Source organism: Natrix helvetica (genome assembly GCF_964273705.1).
Source record: "Natrix helvetica genome assembly, chromosome: Z".
Classification (NCBI taxonomy): Eukaryota; Metazoa; Chordata; class Lepidosauria; order Squamata; family Natricidae; genus Natrix; species Natrix helvetica.
This window is the reverse complement of record NC_138554.1, coordinates 50,007,861-50,026,052: the sequence shown is the minus strand read 5'-3', so window position 1 is coordinate 50,026,052 and position 18,192 is coordinate 50,007,861. Positions and strand designations below refer to the sequence as shown.

At 41.2% G+C, this 18,192-nt stretch overlaps 1 protein-coding gene across 6 annotated transcripts in view; it reads right to left on the bottom strand.

Moving 5' to 3' along the window:
• The window catches only part of STAC2 (SH3 and cysteine rich domain 2), a 46,394-nt gene that overhangs the window by 15,529 nt on the left and 12,673 nt on the right, over positions 1-18,192 (bottom strand). For 3 of the 6 annotated variants that reach the window (XR_014173518.1, XM_081931865.1, XM_081931861.1), the window contains 5 exons: positions 7,896-8,187; positions 5,871-5,968; positions 1,617-1,710; positions 793-908; positions 398-479 (listed from right to left, as the gene is read on the bottom strand). Coding sequence is in view for 5 of the 6 variants with exons in the window: in XM_081931865.1 (XP_081787991.1) it covers positions 398-479; positions 793-908; positions 1,617-1,710; positions 5,871-5,968; positions 7,896-8,187 (682 nt within the window). In the remaining variant the exon portion in view is untranslated. The remainder of the gene's footprint in view (positions 1-397; positions 480-792; positions 909-1,616; positions 1,711-5,870; positions 5,969-7,895; positions 8,188-18,192) is intronic. The other 3 variants (XM_081931863.1, XM_081931862.1, XM_081931864.1) reach the window with 3 other exon arrangements.

Below are 18,192 nucleotides of genomic sequence, written 5' to 3'. Positions count from 1 at the left end.
TGGAAATTCTGAATTACACAATAATTCTGTGTAAAAATGAGACATGGGAAGGGAAAGGAAAAACAAAAACAAAGAGGAAAACCAAAGTCAAAGCTGAGCTTTTGTTCCAAAATTCTTTTTCACCTAATTTTGTGCACTTTGCAGAATGGGAGAGGGAAGGAGGGGGAGAAATGAAAGAGAGAGAGAGAGAGAGAGAGAAAGAGACAGAGACAGAGAGAGAAAGCGAGGGAGCAGGAGAGATGTGTGATTGCATTGACAGGCTGAGCCATCCCTCCTTTCATGTATTTACACATATATATGCGTATGTGATGGGTTGAAGGTAAATTTTGGGCATGGTTAACAAAATAGGTTATTTTGCATATGTTACATTATAAGTGGGAATGGGAATTTTACTCACCATTATCAGTCATATTTTCCTCTGCTGTTGGTCCACTTGCTGTTGAGCCTTCTGTGTTCTGAACTAGTTCCTCCTTCTCATTCTGGAAGAAATAAATGCCTCTCTGAGATCAGCCAAGGTTGGCTGAATGTTGCACCTGCTTTGACTATACATTCCCTCAAATTGATCTTGACTCTTTATAGAATGAGTATCAATGAAAGAAACATGTATTGCTTTCTTGACTTACTCATAGTTTCCATTTTTCTTCCTATCCTTTTTCACATATATTCATTTCCAATAAAATATTCTGCACTATCTTCTCTAGATTTCACAAATGGGTTTCCCTCAACCCCAATGTGTTCATCAGGGACCTGTTAATGTTACCAAAATGAAATCTTTGAATTTAGGGACTATACCAGACTCTTGGTGGGGGACTCTGAGGTGCTGCTGAAGCTGGAGCGATTCATGTAGGCCAGTGAAGTGCCGTAGCGCAAAGTCTCATAAACGGGATCTACCTTTCCACTGGGGCCTGCTGGTAAACCAGATAGATTTTAGAATTGAATTGTCATGCACAAAGGAGAAGCAAAGGAAGCTGTCATAAGCAGGGTCACTTTATCCTATTATTCTGTACTTTGCGAAGCATATACTGTCCTGAATGATTTGTAAAATTCCTTGTGCAATGAGCGAAATCTGTTCTCATCAGCCAGATTAACCCACCATGCTTTCTAGTTACAATTTGGAAGGACAGATCTGAGTTGCAATGATCAGTCAAATTCTTCTACTTGGTTCCCTGATAGAGAATCTATTTGCTAAATTGGATCTGGGAGGTCTTTGAATTCCAAAATGACACACACACACCCGCCCCAACCTTCCATGCAATTGTCCTGCCTCAATCATGGCATTTTACTTGATGATCCCAGCATCATAATAATCTTCCATGTATAACTCTCCTGCATTTTCTCGCTGCTTCTTCTCTCTTCTTTCTTACCCCTAAATATCCATTGAGGAGGCAGCAGAGGCAATTTAGAGGCTGGATATCAGAAGATGAGAACTATGAAACCCCACCCCTTTTTTTACATGCACTGCACATGCATGTCTGCCATCTTGAACCCTTCCCTTGGAAAGCCCTGGCTGGCAGTTCTAGGAGTCAGCAGCCTGGGAGCACCTCAGCATCAATTTCCCAGGATTGAGTTTCTGTCAGAAATTTTACTTCTTACTTTAGAAATGGCCACGTTATTACCTGCAGGAGGAGATTCCTTGGCTGGGACTGGTTGGGGCTGTGGTTCATGTAGCAGCAGAGGAGAACTAAGATTACGGCGGAAAGAGGTTGTCTGCTGAGGAATGAAGTACAGAAGAATATTTCACTGGCTGCTATAGAGTACTACGTGCTTGACTCTCTGCCATACTGCTGAGAAGGTGAATTAATATGGGGAACATGTTTGCTTCACTCTTGAAACGTTACAAGGAACTAGTTTATACTCTATTTCCTCTTTATATACGTAACGTTCAGAGAAATTTTAAGCTAAGTAAAACAGGAGAGGAAATAGTCTAGAACTCTGCACTTTGGCTTCTAAAAATGGTGATCCTTAGATTCACTCTTTGCTTCTAGAAATCTGGTATAGCAGACTGAGTTTGATCTTAAACCAAGAAAATTCCTCACTCATTTACGAACATTGATCTTACAGAGCTGTTGGGAACACACATCTACTGTTCTGAGATCCCTGGAGGAAACATGAAAATATAATCTAATAAAACAAAAGTTGTGAAATCTGAAATGTACAGAGAAGCGAAACTAGCTTACAGAAACTGGCTCTAAGCAGTACAACACATTTGGTATCATAATGTCAATTGGTAAGCCACAGAAAACACATGTAATTCACATTGATAAAACCAGAAAATCAAATGTATTTAACTATAATACAAGATATGTGTGTTACAATACTGCAGTTTATTCATTTTGCCTTTTGCACAACAAAATATATAATGCAAGTTTAACATGTCAATAATGTTCTCAAATTAGAACAAATTATATTGTAAAGCTGATTTCCATTCTTCCTTTAACCATATTCTCAGAATGCATATCACCTCTTCTTTTCTTAGTTTACGGTTCACATGGAGGAAGGACTGCAATACAAGCAATTATTTGCATGCAGTGAAACACAATTCATTTAAGCATGATTTCATAAGCTACAATTTGTTAAGGATAAATATAAAAGAACAGAGACAGAGGAGGTGGATTGATAAATACCTTAAAATGTTTATTAGTGGCCAAATGCTTTTTAGAATGTCCTTGAGTAAAAAAAAAATACAAGTGTCTAGGAATAAAATATGTTAATTTACTTTCAGTTTGAAGAAGGTGTAAGACAAATCAAGTGATTTTTTTAATCAGAAAGACATATCAAGTAACGAAGAAGTGAGATAATTGATTTCAAGAGACTTTATTTTGAGGAACATATTTTTTTAAACATGAGTGGGCTGTTTTCCTTGCATAATTTATAAAATAGTACTTCTGAACAGCTGTAACTAGTGGTAAATATAGAGAAAATTAAGGGTTGCGAGAAATATATTTTTGGCATGTTGCTTTATGTCTGCTTTATGTTCATTGATTTATTTTTTGTACAATTTGTTGAGCCGGTTTTTAAAACCAAACCTGGTTATATGTGGTAATTTCAGTCTTACATAATAGGAATTTTCTTGAGTTGGCCAAAATTTAACTTAATTCAGCATTTGGAGAGATCTTCCTTTGCCCTTTGTCAACTAATTTTTAACAATTAAAAACAATTTTTAAAAATTCAAAAAATTTAATTCTAACACTTCATTTTTTTACAGTATATACTGCTTCTATATTTTGACATTGTATATTGCTAAGAGTACCTCTCTGAGGAAGTTGGGTACCAGTAGTTCAGAAATGTGAAAAATATATTAAAAAAAATGTTTTTCACAATAGCCATCCAGGTGTCTCTGAGTACTTTTAAGTGGCAGAAGGAGACATATCCTCCTCTGCCCTTGTTCCCATAACCTGTTTGGAGGCATATTGTTCCCAAGCCAGAGGTAACATTAAATCTGAAGATAACAAACCTTGCTTTAAAGCCATTCATATTAGTAGCCATCACCATGCCATGAAGTAATGAATAACACATATTATGTGCTATGTGAAAACATGCTTTCATTTGCCTATTTTAAATTTCTTCTTAAGATTGCTTTATTGGATGACCTTTTCTCCTAGTGTTTTGAAAAAGGGAAAATATATTGTCTATTTTCTCCATGTCATGCTTAATTTTATATACCTCAGTAATATCCTTATGAGTCATTTTTTTTCTAAGTTAGGTGTCTTACATTTTACAGTCTTTTTTTGTAAGGAAAATGTTAAAGGCAACTGATTATCTTGATTTGCCTTGCCCTGCACTTCTTCCAGGTCCTAACTGTATAGAATATACCAGATATAGATATTCCAGACATTATAATGCTGGCTGTTTTATTTTCAATTCCCTATATTCTCACTCCTATCATAGAATATGCCTTTTGCACAGCTGCTATGACAGATATATATTCAGAAGAACCTGAAGACCTTTTGCCTAATAAGCAATTCATATCAATCATCAATATCTGAAATTTGGAGAGGGTTCTGTGTTGCCTTAAGGGTCATCATTTTACACTTAAACTGAATATTTGTCATTTGAATGACCATTCACCCAGTTATGAGAGATCCTTTTAGACATTTCACAACAACAGGGATTTTTAAAACAACAACACAAAACTGATTTGTTTGCAAAAGAAAGTCAGTGTAAAACAATCCTAGTCCTAGTCCCACAAAGTGTCATCCAAAATGCACACTTTGTAGGCAGAAGCCACCCTCCTGTTTCTTTTTTCTTCATATCACTGCCAATCCTTCTCTTGCAGAATGTGTGTATTACAGTCTATGGCACTGGTTATTTATTTATTCATTTATTCATTCATTCATTCATTCATTCATTCATTCATCATTCTATTTATTTATTTATTTCATTTGTATCTTGCTTTTATTATTTTTAGTCAAATAACTCAAGACAGTGAGCATATCCAACACACCTTCCTCCTTCTATTTTCCCCATAGCAGCAATCCTGTGAGGTGGGTTGGGCTGACAGTGACTGGCCCAAAGTCACCCAATTAATTTTCACTTAATGGCCCTAATTGGGAACAGCAATTCCATTGTTAAGTGATGTAGTCACCAAGTGAAATATCACATAACTGCTTAGCAATGGCAATTCCAGCAGTGCGACTCCACGAATCCCACACGGTTGTTTGCAGGGACCCACCAGGATCCAAGCATTCATGGAAAAAGGTAAGGACCATCTCTGCTTCAACTTCCCCTATCTGCCTATCTTCCCCCTCTCTGCCCATTTGCCTGCCCGCTTATCTGCTGCACACTGCCCAGCCTTTTCTATTGCTAGACTGCATGCAACCCCTGTGGGGATGCGGTGGCTCAGTGGCTAAGACACTGAGCTTGTTGATCAGAAAGGTCAGCAGTTCAGCAGTTCAAATCCCTAGCACCACGTAACGGAGTGAGCTCCAATTACTTGTCCCAGCTTCTGCTAACCTAGCAGTTCGGAAGCATGTAAAAATGGAAGTAGAAAAAATATGGACCACTATTGGTAGGAAGGTAACAGTGCTCTGTGCGCCTTCGGAGTTTAGTCATGCTGGCCACATGACCACGGAGACGTCTTCAGACAGTGCTGGCTCTTCGGTTTTGAAACGGAGTTGAGCACTGCCCCCTAGAATTGGGAACGACTAGCACATATGTGCAAGGGGAACATAGTATAGTAATGCCATTACTATACTAATTGGGGCCTTCTTTTGATTTGCACAATGGTGCAATCAGGGCTTCTCTTGCTTCTGTTTTGAGTCCCAATCAGGAGTGCCATTTCTGCACTGGCAAGAAACCTCCCCTCCCCCTCCCCCGAAACAAGGCCAATGAAAGAAAGCCAGTGCCTGAAATGTGGACTTTGTTAGCTGGGGCTTTCTTTTGTGCCAGCACAGATAGGACCCCTGACTGGTTGAGGGTCTCCTTTTGTGAAAGAAGGCCTGGCTGACTTGAGAAAAGAGGCCCTGACAGGCATATCAATGGAGAATTTGGCTGGCATGCAAACCGAGGCCCTGGCTACAGCAGCTTGAAAGAAACGTGAAACACGTCCAGCCCAATACAGCAATGGTATGCAGTGTGCAACAACTGGGGTGTTGGTGGATGGCAAAACAAAATAGTCATAAATGCAGGAAGGCCCCAATGGGACCAAATTCACATGACTGAGGGGGTACTGCAATGCCTGGAACATCTAGGCTGCTTGTAAACTCCTTCATTCAGCACCATTGTAATGTCAAACAGCTGTTCAATAATTGGATGTTAAGTGAGGCCTATTTGTATTACATGAACCCTGTGCAAACTGTAGAATAGAGGCTATCCTCTCCCTCTATGGATCTTTCTATTCTAACCATGCATAGCTTTGCTTAGCTACTTACTGTCTTGCCCAGGCACTGCTGATGAGAAACTTCTTCTGAACACCACAGATGCACACTCGCTTTGCATGTCTTGCATCGTAGGCCTTGCTTGGAGTTTCCTAAAAGTAAAGCCAAGACACAAGGGAGCTAGAAGGTGTTTTGCTAAGAGAATAGATGTGTGTGGGTGGGAACAATATTGAAGGGAAGAACAAGAGAGAATAAAAATCAGAAATATATGACTGATAGCAAGCGACAGGCTATATACTTTTCTCAGGTGAGGCAGATAAGATTCCCATCCTCCCTATTCAATGTATCACACCTTTCAAAGAGCTCCAGGATGTGTGTGATGGGCATTGTGGGGTGATGTGGGACAAGGAGAAGGACATGGGGCCTGGTGGGATGGGAAGTAGACCCAAGCCCTATAGGGACTCTGAGGGACATGGGGAGAGCCTGAAATGCATGGGGGGGGGGGCTTCTCTGGCAACTCTGAAGGATCCTATGCTCCAATCAACAACCCACAGATTCATTTAATGACTGCATCAGATAGAAGAAGGTGTCATACATGACACGAATGTCTTTACTTAACAGCCATCACAATTTCCAACCCAAACAAACAATACTGGCCAGGAAATAAAGCAAACTACACAGCCTATAAGGCAGTGATGGCAAACCTTTTTGTAAAGGCATGCCAAAATTGTGTGCGCGCGTATCCACACCAACAATGAAATGCACCTCACCCACCTGCACTTGTGTGTGTGACAGCCCCCCCGTGCTTGCGCACATCACCCCCCCCCCAAGGCTCCAGAGGCTTTCTGAAGCCTGGAGACGGTGAAAACTGTCTCCCCAACCCCCCGGAGGCCCTCCGGAAGGCGGAAACAGATTGTTTCTGAACTTCCAGTTGGGCCGTAGGGCCGTTTTTCACCCCCAGGCTCCGGAGGCTTTCCTAAAACCTGGGGAGGGTGAAAAACGGGCCCAATGGGCCAACTGGAAATTTGTTTCCAAACTTCCCATGCTGTGGAGGCTTTCCTGAAACCTGGGGAGGGTGAAAAACGGGCCCAATGGGCCAACTGGAAATTTGTTTCCAAACTTCCCATGCTGTGGAGGCTTTCCTGAAACCTGGGGAGGGTGAAAAACAGGCCCAACAGGCCAACCGGAAGTTCAGGAATGAACTTCTGGTTGGCCCATTGGGCCTATTTTGTACCCTCCCCGGGCTCCGGAGGCTTTACTGAAGCCTGGGGAAGGCGAAAACAGCCTCCCCATGCCCTCCGGAACACCGAAAAGCAGCTGGCCAGTGCACGCATGTGGACCAGAGCTGATGGCGCACATGCTAGCAAATATGGCTCCATGTGCCATCTCTGGCATATGTGCCATAGGTTCACCATCATGGCTATAAGGCCTCTACCCACCTCCAATTTCTTGCTGTTAGCCTGCTTAAAAGAAAAAGAAATATCAGGCCTGTGGGCATCTCCTTGCTCCTTCATGGGGTGTGCTCCAGTTGTTCTATTTTTTTCTCTGCAGGCTCCACTCAAACAGATGAGGTACTTCAGCAGCCAATTTCCGCCAATGCCTATTTTTCCAAGCTTCATCTAGAATCAATGCCTAATCCTTATTAAGTGTACACTTATTTGAGGAAAGGGAGGAGGGCCATCCTGATCTGGAAGTACCCTGTTTCCCCCAATATAAGGCCTCCCCGGATAATAAGCCCAATCAGACTTATGAGTGCATGCGCTAAAATAAGCCCTCCCCCCAAAGTAAGCCCTCCCTGAAAATACTGTAACACAGCAGCAGCCATGAACTGACCACGCTCTCCGCCTCTTGACCCTCAAAAATAATAAGACCTCCCCAATAATAAGGCCAAGTGCTTATTTCTGGGGTCAAACGAATATAAGACCCTGTCTTATTTTCGAGGAAACATAGTAGCTCAGGATTTATGGTAATCCAGACATGGTCAGAAAAAGAATGACCAGAATTCAGCTCCTGAATGTGCATAGCAGGAACCGGCAAACATACTCAAGAAGGTGGGGGACAAGGCGTTCAATTGCTTACCTACAATAAGCTGATGGCAAATTTCACAAGGATTGTGTTTCTTGAAGATGTGTTCCTGGAAGCTGTGAGTCTTCATGGGCTTGAGGGTCCCCAGGGACTTGTGAAGGACTCTGGGGGAGGCTTCTACTTCAGAGGGAGCTGGGGGTGGAGAGGGGGGTGGCACGCAATCAGGAGGGCTGAGCAGGACATCAGAGGGCAGCTTGAACTCATTACCAGAGCGCAGAAAAAAGTTCTCCACGCTCTTGCTGCGCAGGATAGTCTTGAGGGACAGAGAACGTTTGAATCTTTGTAACTAGCAGACAAGGGGAAAGAAAAAGGGAAGAAATAACAGCAGTCACTGGGGAGGAGGGCATATTGTATTAGCACCACAAACTTTGCTCAGTATCCATTGGAAGTGATAAAATATTCAATATACTTAATGGATTTTGTGCTTTCAAATAGCAATAGCACTTAGACTTGTATATTGCTCCATAGTGCTTTATAGCATTCTCTGAGTGTTTTACAACATCGGCATATTTCCTCCCAACAATTTGGGTCCTCACTTTACCGACCTCAAAAAGATTGAGGGCTGAGTCAACCTTGAGTCAGTCAGGATCGAACTCCTGGCTGTGATCAGAGTTAGCCTGCAATACTACATTATAACCACTGCACTACCATGGCTCTAGTGTTGACTCCTAACACCTGCTTGGATTAGTCTGTAGAGTTTTCTTTGTCAAGTTTTTGGGAAATGGTTTGTCCTTGACTTCTTCCTAGGGATGAGAGAAAATGATGGATGAGATCACCTAGTTAGCTTTGTGATTAACGTGGGACTAGAACCACAATCTCCTGCTTTCTAGCTGGCGCCTTAACTACTACATCAAACAGAACTCTTGTAATTCATAAACTTTATTTTTTGCTTTTCCCTTTAATCAACATTCTGCAGAATTCCCAAAAGGAACTGAAGGGAATGCTTTGGAGGAATAGTCAAAACAGAAACAACCCATTTCTCCTTCTCCCCATTCCTGATGATGTTACCTAGCCTAGTAATGAAACATCTGCAAGGAAACAACCAAGCTCAGAGAGTATCAAGGCCTCACAGAAGAGAAAAGCTTCAGCCTCATTCCACATTTACCAGAGAAGCCTTAAATAAATAATCTAGAGGAGGGCACAAGGGAGTCGAGAAAAGGTTTCTATTTTAAAAAGCAAGCAAAAAGTACTTTAATCTGATTTGGAAGACAGGCTGCTATGGGGGTGGGGAGGGAGAGAGGAAAAAAGGGCAAAGAAGAGATTGTATAAGGCTGCAGGCCATTTATGTGCTAGAAAAACCATTCTCTCTTTACTGTTTTTCTTTCTTGTTGGGAAAAAGAGGGCTGTCAACTGTGGAACAAGTTAGTTAACATATTGTTAGGAAAATTTTCCACTGACCTGCTATTGTGAGAATAGGACATACAGAGCAGAGGCCATGACTAACTGCATTCAAGGTACAGCATCTAGGCCTGGAGGAAAAATTCTGCTCAATGTAACAACCACCCATTGGCTAACATGTGGGCCTAGGGGACTACTAGAGATGCTCCAATCTCTAGGCATGTCTGGAAATGAGTTACCTTACGGCTGGCTAGCCCACAACCCCATTTCACTGTTCTTTTCATTATCTCTTTCTGGCAAATGAGAGCTGAATCTATTTTGCTGGTGAAGCAGCTATACTTGCACCAAGTATGGCCAACATAAGGGAATGAGAATACTTTAGGAATAATTTATAGTATATCTAACAATTTTAGTAGTTGAATACACCAACTACTTAGTTTTATAGTAACTTAGCAATTTGGCCTCTTACTTTTCGGTTCCAACTATGCGTATTATAATCTGGCTCACATTAACTTTTCTGTGAAATTTGTTTACTATTACCTTTTCCACTCTCCTTATATAATGCCAGTTTTGCTATGCTACACAATTCCAGCCAGTTACTGCAGTAAAAGGACTGCTATTAGTGGAGCCTATAACAAGCACCAGCAATGCGGCATAATCCTTCCATCATCCCCAACCACCATGGGAAAATATTGGGCCTGTAATTAGGGAAAAGCCATGACTAAAGTTATAATCTGGGGAAAACTAATCTTGAAACATTTTTTTAAAATGAATAAATGCAAAATCATTTAAACTGCTAAGAATTAGAAGTGCTCAAGGATACCATCTGAAACCCAAGATAAATATAGCCAACAGCACATATTATTGGGACTCAGGAGATTGCGATAAAGTGAAACAAATGAATGAAGACAGAGCAAAATGCTGGAAGTAATAACTTTGTAATTGGATGGGTGGATGCAGAACAGAGGAATAAGGGTGGAAAGATGAAGAAAGGGAAAATAAGGTATTGGGATCACTGGATGAGATTCAGAGCATTTTGGAAGACAAAGTGCAAGGACGTATGAAATGTGACTTTCTGGTGGGAGGAAAAGGTCACTTCAGAGAGTGGAAATCTGGGGACCTACAGGTACAGGGATTCTTCTAGATCAGGGGTGTCCAAACGTGGCAACTTTAAGACTTGTGGACTTCAACTCCCAGAATTCCCCAGCCAGCTGGCTGGGGAATTCTGGGAGTTGAAGTCCACAAGTCTTAAAGTTGCCACGTTTGGACACCCCTGATCTAGATACAAACAAGGCTTGAGCCGACAACAGAGCAAGGCTGGAAGAAATGGCTAGGAAATAAGGGGGGGGAAAGGAACTGGCTAGATCAATGAAGCAACCTGAAAAAAGAAAAAAGGAATTAGTTTTACAATGATGAGATAAACCAGTTTTCCTGAGATAAGTGTCCAATTGTTTCTGCTTCTGGTTGTGCTTCAGGTCCACTCTAATAAACATTATGTTACAGGATTAAGGAAGTTGGCCTTTTCTGTCACAGTGCCACCCTTCCCCCTGAAAAAAATGCCCTCTCCCTTGGGTTCCGGGAAGCTTTTAAAACCTGGCTTTGGTTTAGTCCCAGGGCTGAGCTTAATGCTTTACTGTATGGGTGGAGTGCTATGTTTTCATCTGCGTTGCCTTTAAGATTATTTTAGTATTTACTATTGTATGGTTTTATATTTTACTAGCTGGATACATGTGCTTCGCGATGAACCTATGGGATCAGGCCATGCAGGAGAAATTCGGTTCACAAACTGTTGGCTCAGCGGTAGTTGGTAATTGAAACACATAAGGGAATATCGCTCCCACTGACTTGAGTGTGGAAGCAGAACCATAGGTGGAAGGCATAGACATTTTGGTGAGGTACTGACATTGAGTACTGTAAGGAGCCCCAGACCGCTCATGAGTGAAGGAGTGAAACGTCTGAACGGAGTTAACAGAATGGGAGTGGAAACCAGTGACGTGCAGTGAGGTTTATGGCTGGTAAGGCTGGTGATGTCATCAGGAAGGTGGGGAATTCTTAGCAAGGCGCCGGCCACGACTCGGTTTCCAGGGTCCTTTTGCGAGTGAGCTGGCTGGGAAACGGTCGCCGACGGTCCGAAAAGTCCGTCCTTTCGCGAGCAACTTCCCGTAAACCTGCCATTGCTCAGTGCGAGAAAGGGAGCCGCTCACGCATGCGCATTCGCCCTGAAACCATGAGCTCCGGGGTCAGAATCCGACAGAAGGCGGGGAATGGGACCACATGTGCAGGAGGGAGGCTGAGGCTAGAGGAGCCTCCTGCACCTCCCTCTGTCCTGCATACGTGGTCCCATTCCCCGCCTTCCTGATTCAACATGAAGGGGACCGCAGCTCGCGCAGTCACATTCCCCGAGGCTCCTCAGCGCCTTTTCCCTTTTTTTTCATGAGAGCGGTGAGGCTCTGCCTCCCCTGACCGCACGTCCCTGGTGGGAACTGAGTTCTTTTCAGGTGGGGCAGGGGAATAGGTCTAACTCCTTAGCATCAGAGCATGTTAATTACTGTATAAGAAATACTAATGATCTGATGGTGATTTTTAAAAAAATCCTTTCTTAGCAAGCATCTAGAAGCCAAAAGGAACATATGTGCCAAATTTCAAGTTTGTAGGAATTACAGTTCTGAAGATTTCATGATTAGTGAGTGGTATTTGACACGTACGTATGTACGTCGTACATACATACATATATACATACATGAATTTTCTGATCCTTTTTGCCATCCAGTTTATATTGGAGTTGGTGGTAATGGTAAGTAGGTAGATAGATCACTCCCCTTTGTTATTATCCTTGCTTGTACCTTCAGTTCCAGGAAAGCAGAATAGGCAGCAAGGCCCTACTGTGTCTCTGAATATAAATCAACCCATATGCAACTGGGAGAAAGGACTGAAACCAAGAGCAGAAGAAGTGCCCAAGGTGGTAGAACAGTTGAGAAAGCAGATCATGGTGGGAGGAGCAATGGACAGTCCACCTGAATTTGAATTGAGGTCAATGATGTGTGTGGTGCAAGAAGAATTGAGAAGATGGGAGAGAAATCTGCTGTAAAACCTTGGCAAAATAACTAGGATTGTTGGGTAAGTTTGGGGTTTAACTTGTCCTAGATTTCAAAGATGAACTATATTCTCTAAGCAAGTTTCTCAGGACTACAGGAAGATGGGGGTGGGGGAAACTATTTACACTGATTTAAGTATTTGCTGATGTATCACATTATTCTTGTATCAGTGTAAACTTGATAGTTATCTGTATTGTCATTCAGTGCAAGGACTATTGTATAATACAATTCCTCTCAATCTTTGGTTCTGAAAATAAGGAAGGAAAGGTGTTGTGTTGGCTGGTAACTGGAAGAGTTTTGTTTTTTACTGGAAAAGGAGACAAGGGACATTTTGCAGTTCTCCCTGTAACAGAAACAGTGACAATAAGATCAATGAGAATAAAATTTGGAAGAGATTTTTGCTTAAGAAATATGATGGAAATTTCAGGTCTTCAAGTAAGGACCAGCTTCTGTGCTGCAGCAAAAACTGTACAGTTACATTATTAACACATACACATCATTTTTATTAGAAATGACTTCAAGGAGAAAAGAGCATTTATGACACTATGAAAAATCTACACAGCTTGGATTCAAATCAAGCCTATTACGAGGATATTGCAAATGACTGGTTATTTATTTAATTGCATTTCTTGTCAATGAGGAAAAATCCTTGTCAGATTTTCTGCATCAATTTTCAAATGACTGCCCACCTTCTGATATTTGTACTTTAAACTGGGGGACAGGGTAGGTTGCCCTCAATTGCTCCCCAATATACTACATTGTGCAGAACTAGCTCCACCATTATTTCCAATATATACTGATGCATTTGTACATTTTTATTGTTGCATACAGGGTGTTCTTAGGTGCTTTGGATATACCTGAGTCTCACAAAGGTATGGCTGACAGGTATAGTATTGAGCACCAAATTTGATTTTTGTTAAACTTCTCAGTCTAACCTTCCTAGCAGTTTTTGATCCATATTGTAACTAGATCTAAACCTGCCTAGCTTCTAGAAATCTGCCAAGTATAGCTAGGTCTATTTGGGCACACCGACTACAGCTGGCTGGGTTAAAATTTTCACTCAACCAAAAAGCTTACTGTATGAATGTTGGCTGGTCCCTATTTGTTAGCCTCCGGCTTTATCACCCATCCCAGCTTGGAAAAGCTAGTCTATCTGACAGAGATGGAGCAGAAAAAGCTTGGAGCAATGTTAAATGGAGAGAAAATAAAAGATGCTGGAGAATGTAGGATCAGCAGCTGCTCTAGCCTTAGTTGCTTCCACCATATCTGCTTGTTATTATATTACAAACAGTAAGTTAGATTCTGCAACAGGTACCAGATTTTGCCTTGTCGTCCTCTTTTCTGTAAAGTTTTCCCGTTGCACTCAAATAATTATTTATTTTAAAATTGCCAATATTTAAGGTTCACACCTGAGATTAAGCCTTATAGTTTAGAAATCACAGGGGCAGGCATCATCAATGCAGTAATGCATGCTGGCTGAGGAATTTTGAGAGTCAGAAGTCTACACTTCTTAAAGTTACTAAGGTTGAGAAACACTGGCCTGGGGCAATGCATTATTCTGGTCTGTATATTCTGTTTCCTAATTCTGGGACACCCTTGAAGAGACAATATTCTAGAAAAGCTTATAGAACTACCATTTACCATGAGTTTGCATGAATCAGGCTTGCTTTTAAATGGGCTATGGGGTGAAATTAATTCAGCTTTGTTAGAGAAAACGAGGGGGGAGGGAGAGGAATAGCAAAAGAACATGAAGTATAGAGAAGAAAGCTGGAGGGAGGGAAAGTGCAAGGTGAGAGAGTGGAAATGTGGCGTGTGGGTTTCTGTACACCTCACTGGCTTTTTTGCTGTATGGGTAGGGGGGGGGGAACCCAGCTGTCTCTGCAGACTGAGCTTAAAAGATTTCAGCTCCACTAACTACTGATGAGATGGGACCTTTGGAGCGAAAGAAATACCACTGGGCTTCCAAATCTAGTGTGCTAATAGAGGCTGCTTCATTTGACACAATTCAGGAGCACAAGATCTATTTTAGCTCAAGATGTTTTTGTAAAAAGATGGTTGAGACCCACCTGGCGCCTGAATTGGGCTCAAGTGTTTGTCCATCTACGGATGGACTACAAATTCCAAACCATCCATTTATTTCCCTTGAGGCATATTAGAAATAAAACAAAATATCACTATCTCCTTCTGTGGATCAAATTCTATATATAACCTTGAAAAATAAAGTCATTTCTGCAAAGCAGTTGATAAAACCATAGTAAAACTGAAAAGTACGGAGCCTACTTTGTGCCTTTGTGCCATTTTTTAAAATTAACTATCACACTGCAGAACGACTTCTTAAAATTATTCATGCATGTATATGAGCATATGTGAACCTAGACACCCACAGATGGTATGGTGATGCAGTGTCTTCTCCATTCCCAGAACTGTCTCTTTATTTTGCCTTAATTGTTCCTGGGTACTTTTTTCAAGATATTGGGGTGGGGGGGGGGGAGAGAAGTTCTTGTACTGGAATGGGTGGGTGTAAGGAGTTAAAAGTTCTTTAGGCAGAAGACCCTGTTGCGCCCATTGGTATCTATAAAAAAAAAGCCATGCAGGACAAATGGCACATGCACCACGAAGTAAAATATGTAACTTTACGAATGACATACCGTATTTTTCAGAATATAAGACGCACCTTTTCCCTCAAAAAAGAGGCTGAAAATCTGGGTGCATCTTATACACTGAATACAGCACTTTTTGCCTCCTTAAACCCTGCCCCTTCACCAAAATGGCCGTGCACAGCTTTTAGAAGGCTTTCAGAGAGAGCAAAAATGAGCAAAAATGGGCTGGTTTTGGTCATTTTTGCCCCCCGCCCCAGGAGCACTCTACAAGCCTCCTAAGGGCTATTCATGCCTTTTGGGGGGGGGGGAAACGAACCCATTTTCATGAAAAACAGGCTGTTTCTGGGAGGTTTGCAGAGGCAAAAACTTTTCTTTTTAAATTTGCCTCTTCAAAACCTAGGTGCATCTTATACTCCGAAAAATACGTTAACTCTGTCATTTGCAGAATGACATCCTGACACGTGTCTGATCATTTTGGCACCTTGTAATTTGTAGAACCCAAGAAGGCATTTTTTGTGTTATTTGATTATTCAATATCTGAAAGTTTTATTAGCGTGGAAAAGTGAAAGCCACTAAAATGTAAAGGAGTAGAAGTTTAAAACTGATGAAAAAATGCACCTTTCCAGACGAAGCCTTGTAACACAGCAGTTATAAAGGCAGAGAAATATCACAAAGCACGTATGCACAGTACCAACTGTTCTAGAATGCATCTTATATTTAAGGCTACATAAAAGGTTTCTGCCCTTTATGAAAATTTATCATTTTAAAAATAAACATTACTGGAGATACATGCTTATTCACCACATTACACTAAACAGTTGTTCATTTTAACTATGGTTTCTGGTACATTATAATGGGTGGGTTCACATGTTACACTAAAATTTTAAATCATATTTGGATGAATACAGTGGTTGAATTTTCACAACATACTATATGATAAATTATGGTTTATAAACCACAGTGGTTAGGTTCAGACCACATGCTAAATCAATACTTGGGTAAACCTAAACTTTGCAGTTTGAAGCTTAGTATTAACACTGAGCATCCAGTCAGTATGTTGTGAAAAACTTCTGTACAGCATATATTGTATGCTCAGATTGAAAATTAATTGCAGAGCATAGTCTGGCTTCAATCTTGTTTACTGCCTTTAATCAGGAGAATTCTGCAAAGAAAGCTCTCAAATTCATACTGCTTAAACACCTCAAAGTTCTAGTGATACTGATGATAACAATAACAATAATTATTATTGTTATTATTTCTTCAAGGAAAGTTCAGTGATTTTTTTCCTAAAAAACATGGCATCAAGAGAAGAGATATAAGTAAGCAACAAATTTGGCATAGGAATAATGGAATGAGATTGAAGAATATTCTGAACTCAATCACTGCTTTGGATTAACACGAGTTTGCTAAATAATCTACAAAAGCTTGGCAAAAATATGCTAAGCCCTCAGCTATTTGTGAAGCACAACATAACACAAACCCTAAAACAAAATAAAACAAAACAAAGCATATGGCTTAGCACAAGGTGTGAACCATGGCTTGGAATATGGGACAGATGAACTAGAAAATATTTGTGACTTTCTAAAAGCATCATAGAACCATTAGGAAAATGTTTGCATAAAACAGGAGATTTATTGGGAAATAATATGGCAAACTGATTCCCTCCCACACCATCAGGTAGTAATGGTGAACCTGAATGTCAAAGCAGACAACCATCATATTTTGAGTGACATCAGAGTTCCCCTGACACCTATTGTCAAAAGTAAGTCTCCCCCCCCCCCCCCCCCATGATTTTTGGAAGCTGAGAAGGCTGCACAAGATTGAAGTATACTCTAGGTAGCCTCCAGGGCTTCCAGAAGTTGTAAGAATAGACATGCTTTCACCCAGTTTATGGAAGAGCATTCTCTGAAGTTGCTTCAAGAATGAAGGTGCCAAAGATAGGCCACAGGGGCCTATCAACAACAAAATAACGGGATCTGAAGGTAAGGGGCGCACGGCAGATCCCGCAGATCACACACAGTTGGACTTTTTTTAAAAAAAAATAGATGAATATGCAAATAATTGTTTTGTCTTCTTTGAGTGAGGTGATATGCCAGCAGAAACAAGTAAGCCCACAAGGTTCACCATCACTGCCCTAAGGGAGTCTTCCCTCCTTGTTGCCCTCCAACTATAGTCTGTTGCGACCACAACTTCCAGCCAGTATGGAAATTTGGTGATATAGGAATTGTAGCCCCCATACATTGCAGAGCACCCAGTGGGAGGGATTATGCCAAGGGAAGCTGAGGCCTTCCCCTTTACTCAGGCTCTCTATTATCCTCTTTTAAACAGATGTTCAAAAGAGCAGATCCAGGTTCCTGCTCAAACTGCCATTTCTCAGTTTTTCACCCTCTGCAACATTCAAGGAACCTGCCAAAACATTATTAAAAAAAGGCTAATATTTCTTGACATGCAGCTCCAGCCCCTGCAAGCTATTTTTAACGTAGCTGCTGTGAAAACAGCTTGGCAAATATAAGTCTCATTGGCGACTCAGCTCCCAACCTTTTCAAAAACTCTCCTTCCCCCATATTTATGAAATGATGTACAATGTTTAACTTTCAGCCGCGCTCACTACCCCCAACACTGCATATTTTCCAGAGACTTCAAGCACCAACTCACAAGTTCACAACTCTGGGGATGTCTTTAACTCTCTTTCCTTCTCCATTGATATTCATGGTTGCCACAACCTATTGTGTTGGTGGGATTATATCTCACAGCACGGCACAGACCACCGTTTGCAAATCATAGTGGCAAGGTTGACATACATTTAGATAATAGCAAGCAAATCACAGTGTGGTTTAGTGAAATGTGCCAACCTAGTAATGTGTTCAGAATGCACATCACACGAATGGGATGGATTTTATACAGATAATGCTCAGCCATTAATTCCAATTTTCACTTAACCAAATCATGGAAATAATGGAAGTTCAGGACTGCTATCTTATGAGTGCTTTGGATGAGGTAAGTGAACAGCAGTTTTATTCAGAGAGGAAACCTCATTACCTGAGGGGAGATGGGGGAGTTAAGAGTTTGGAAAGTGGATGCTTGCCGTTTACAATTATTTCTGTTAGAATTTGCTCCAATATAGCAGCAATAGAAAAAAAACTGAAATGGTTTGGCCATTCATGTTGTCATCTTCAGGTTGAATTATTATATTGCATTCTCAATTACTAGGTTTGAAGCTAAGCTGGAGAAATTTAAATTGGTACCAATTGCAGCTCC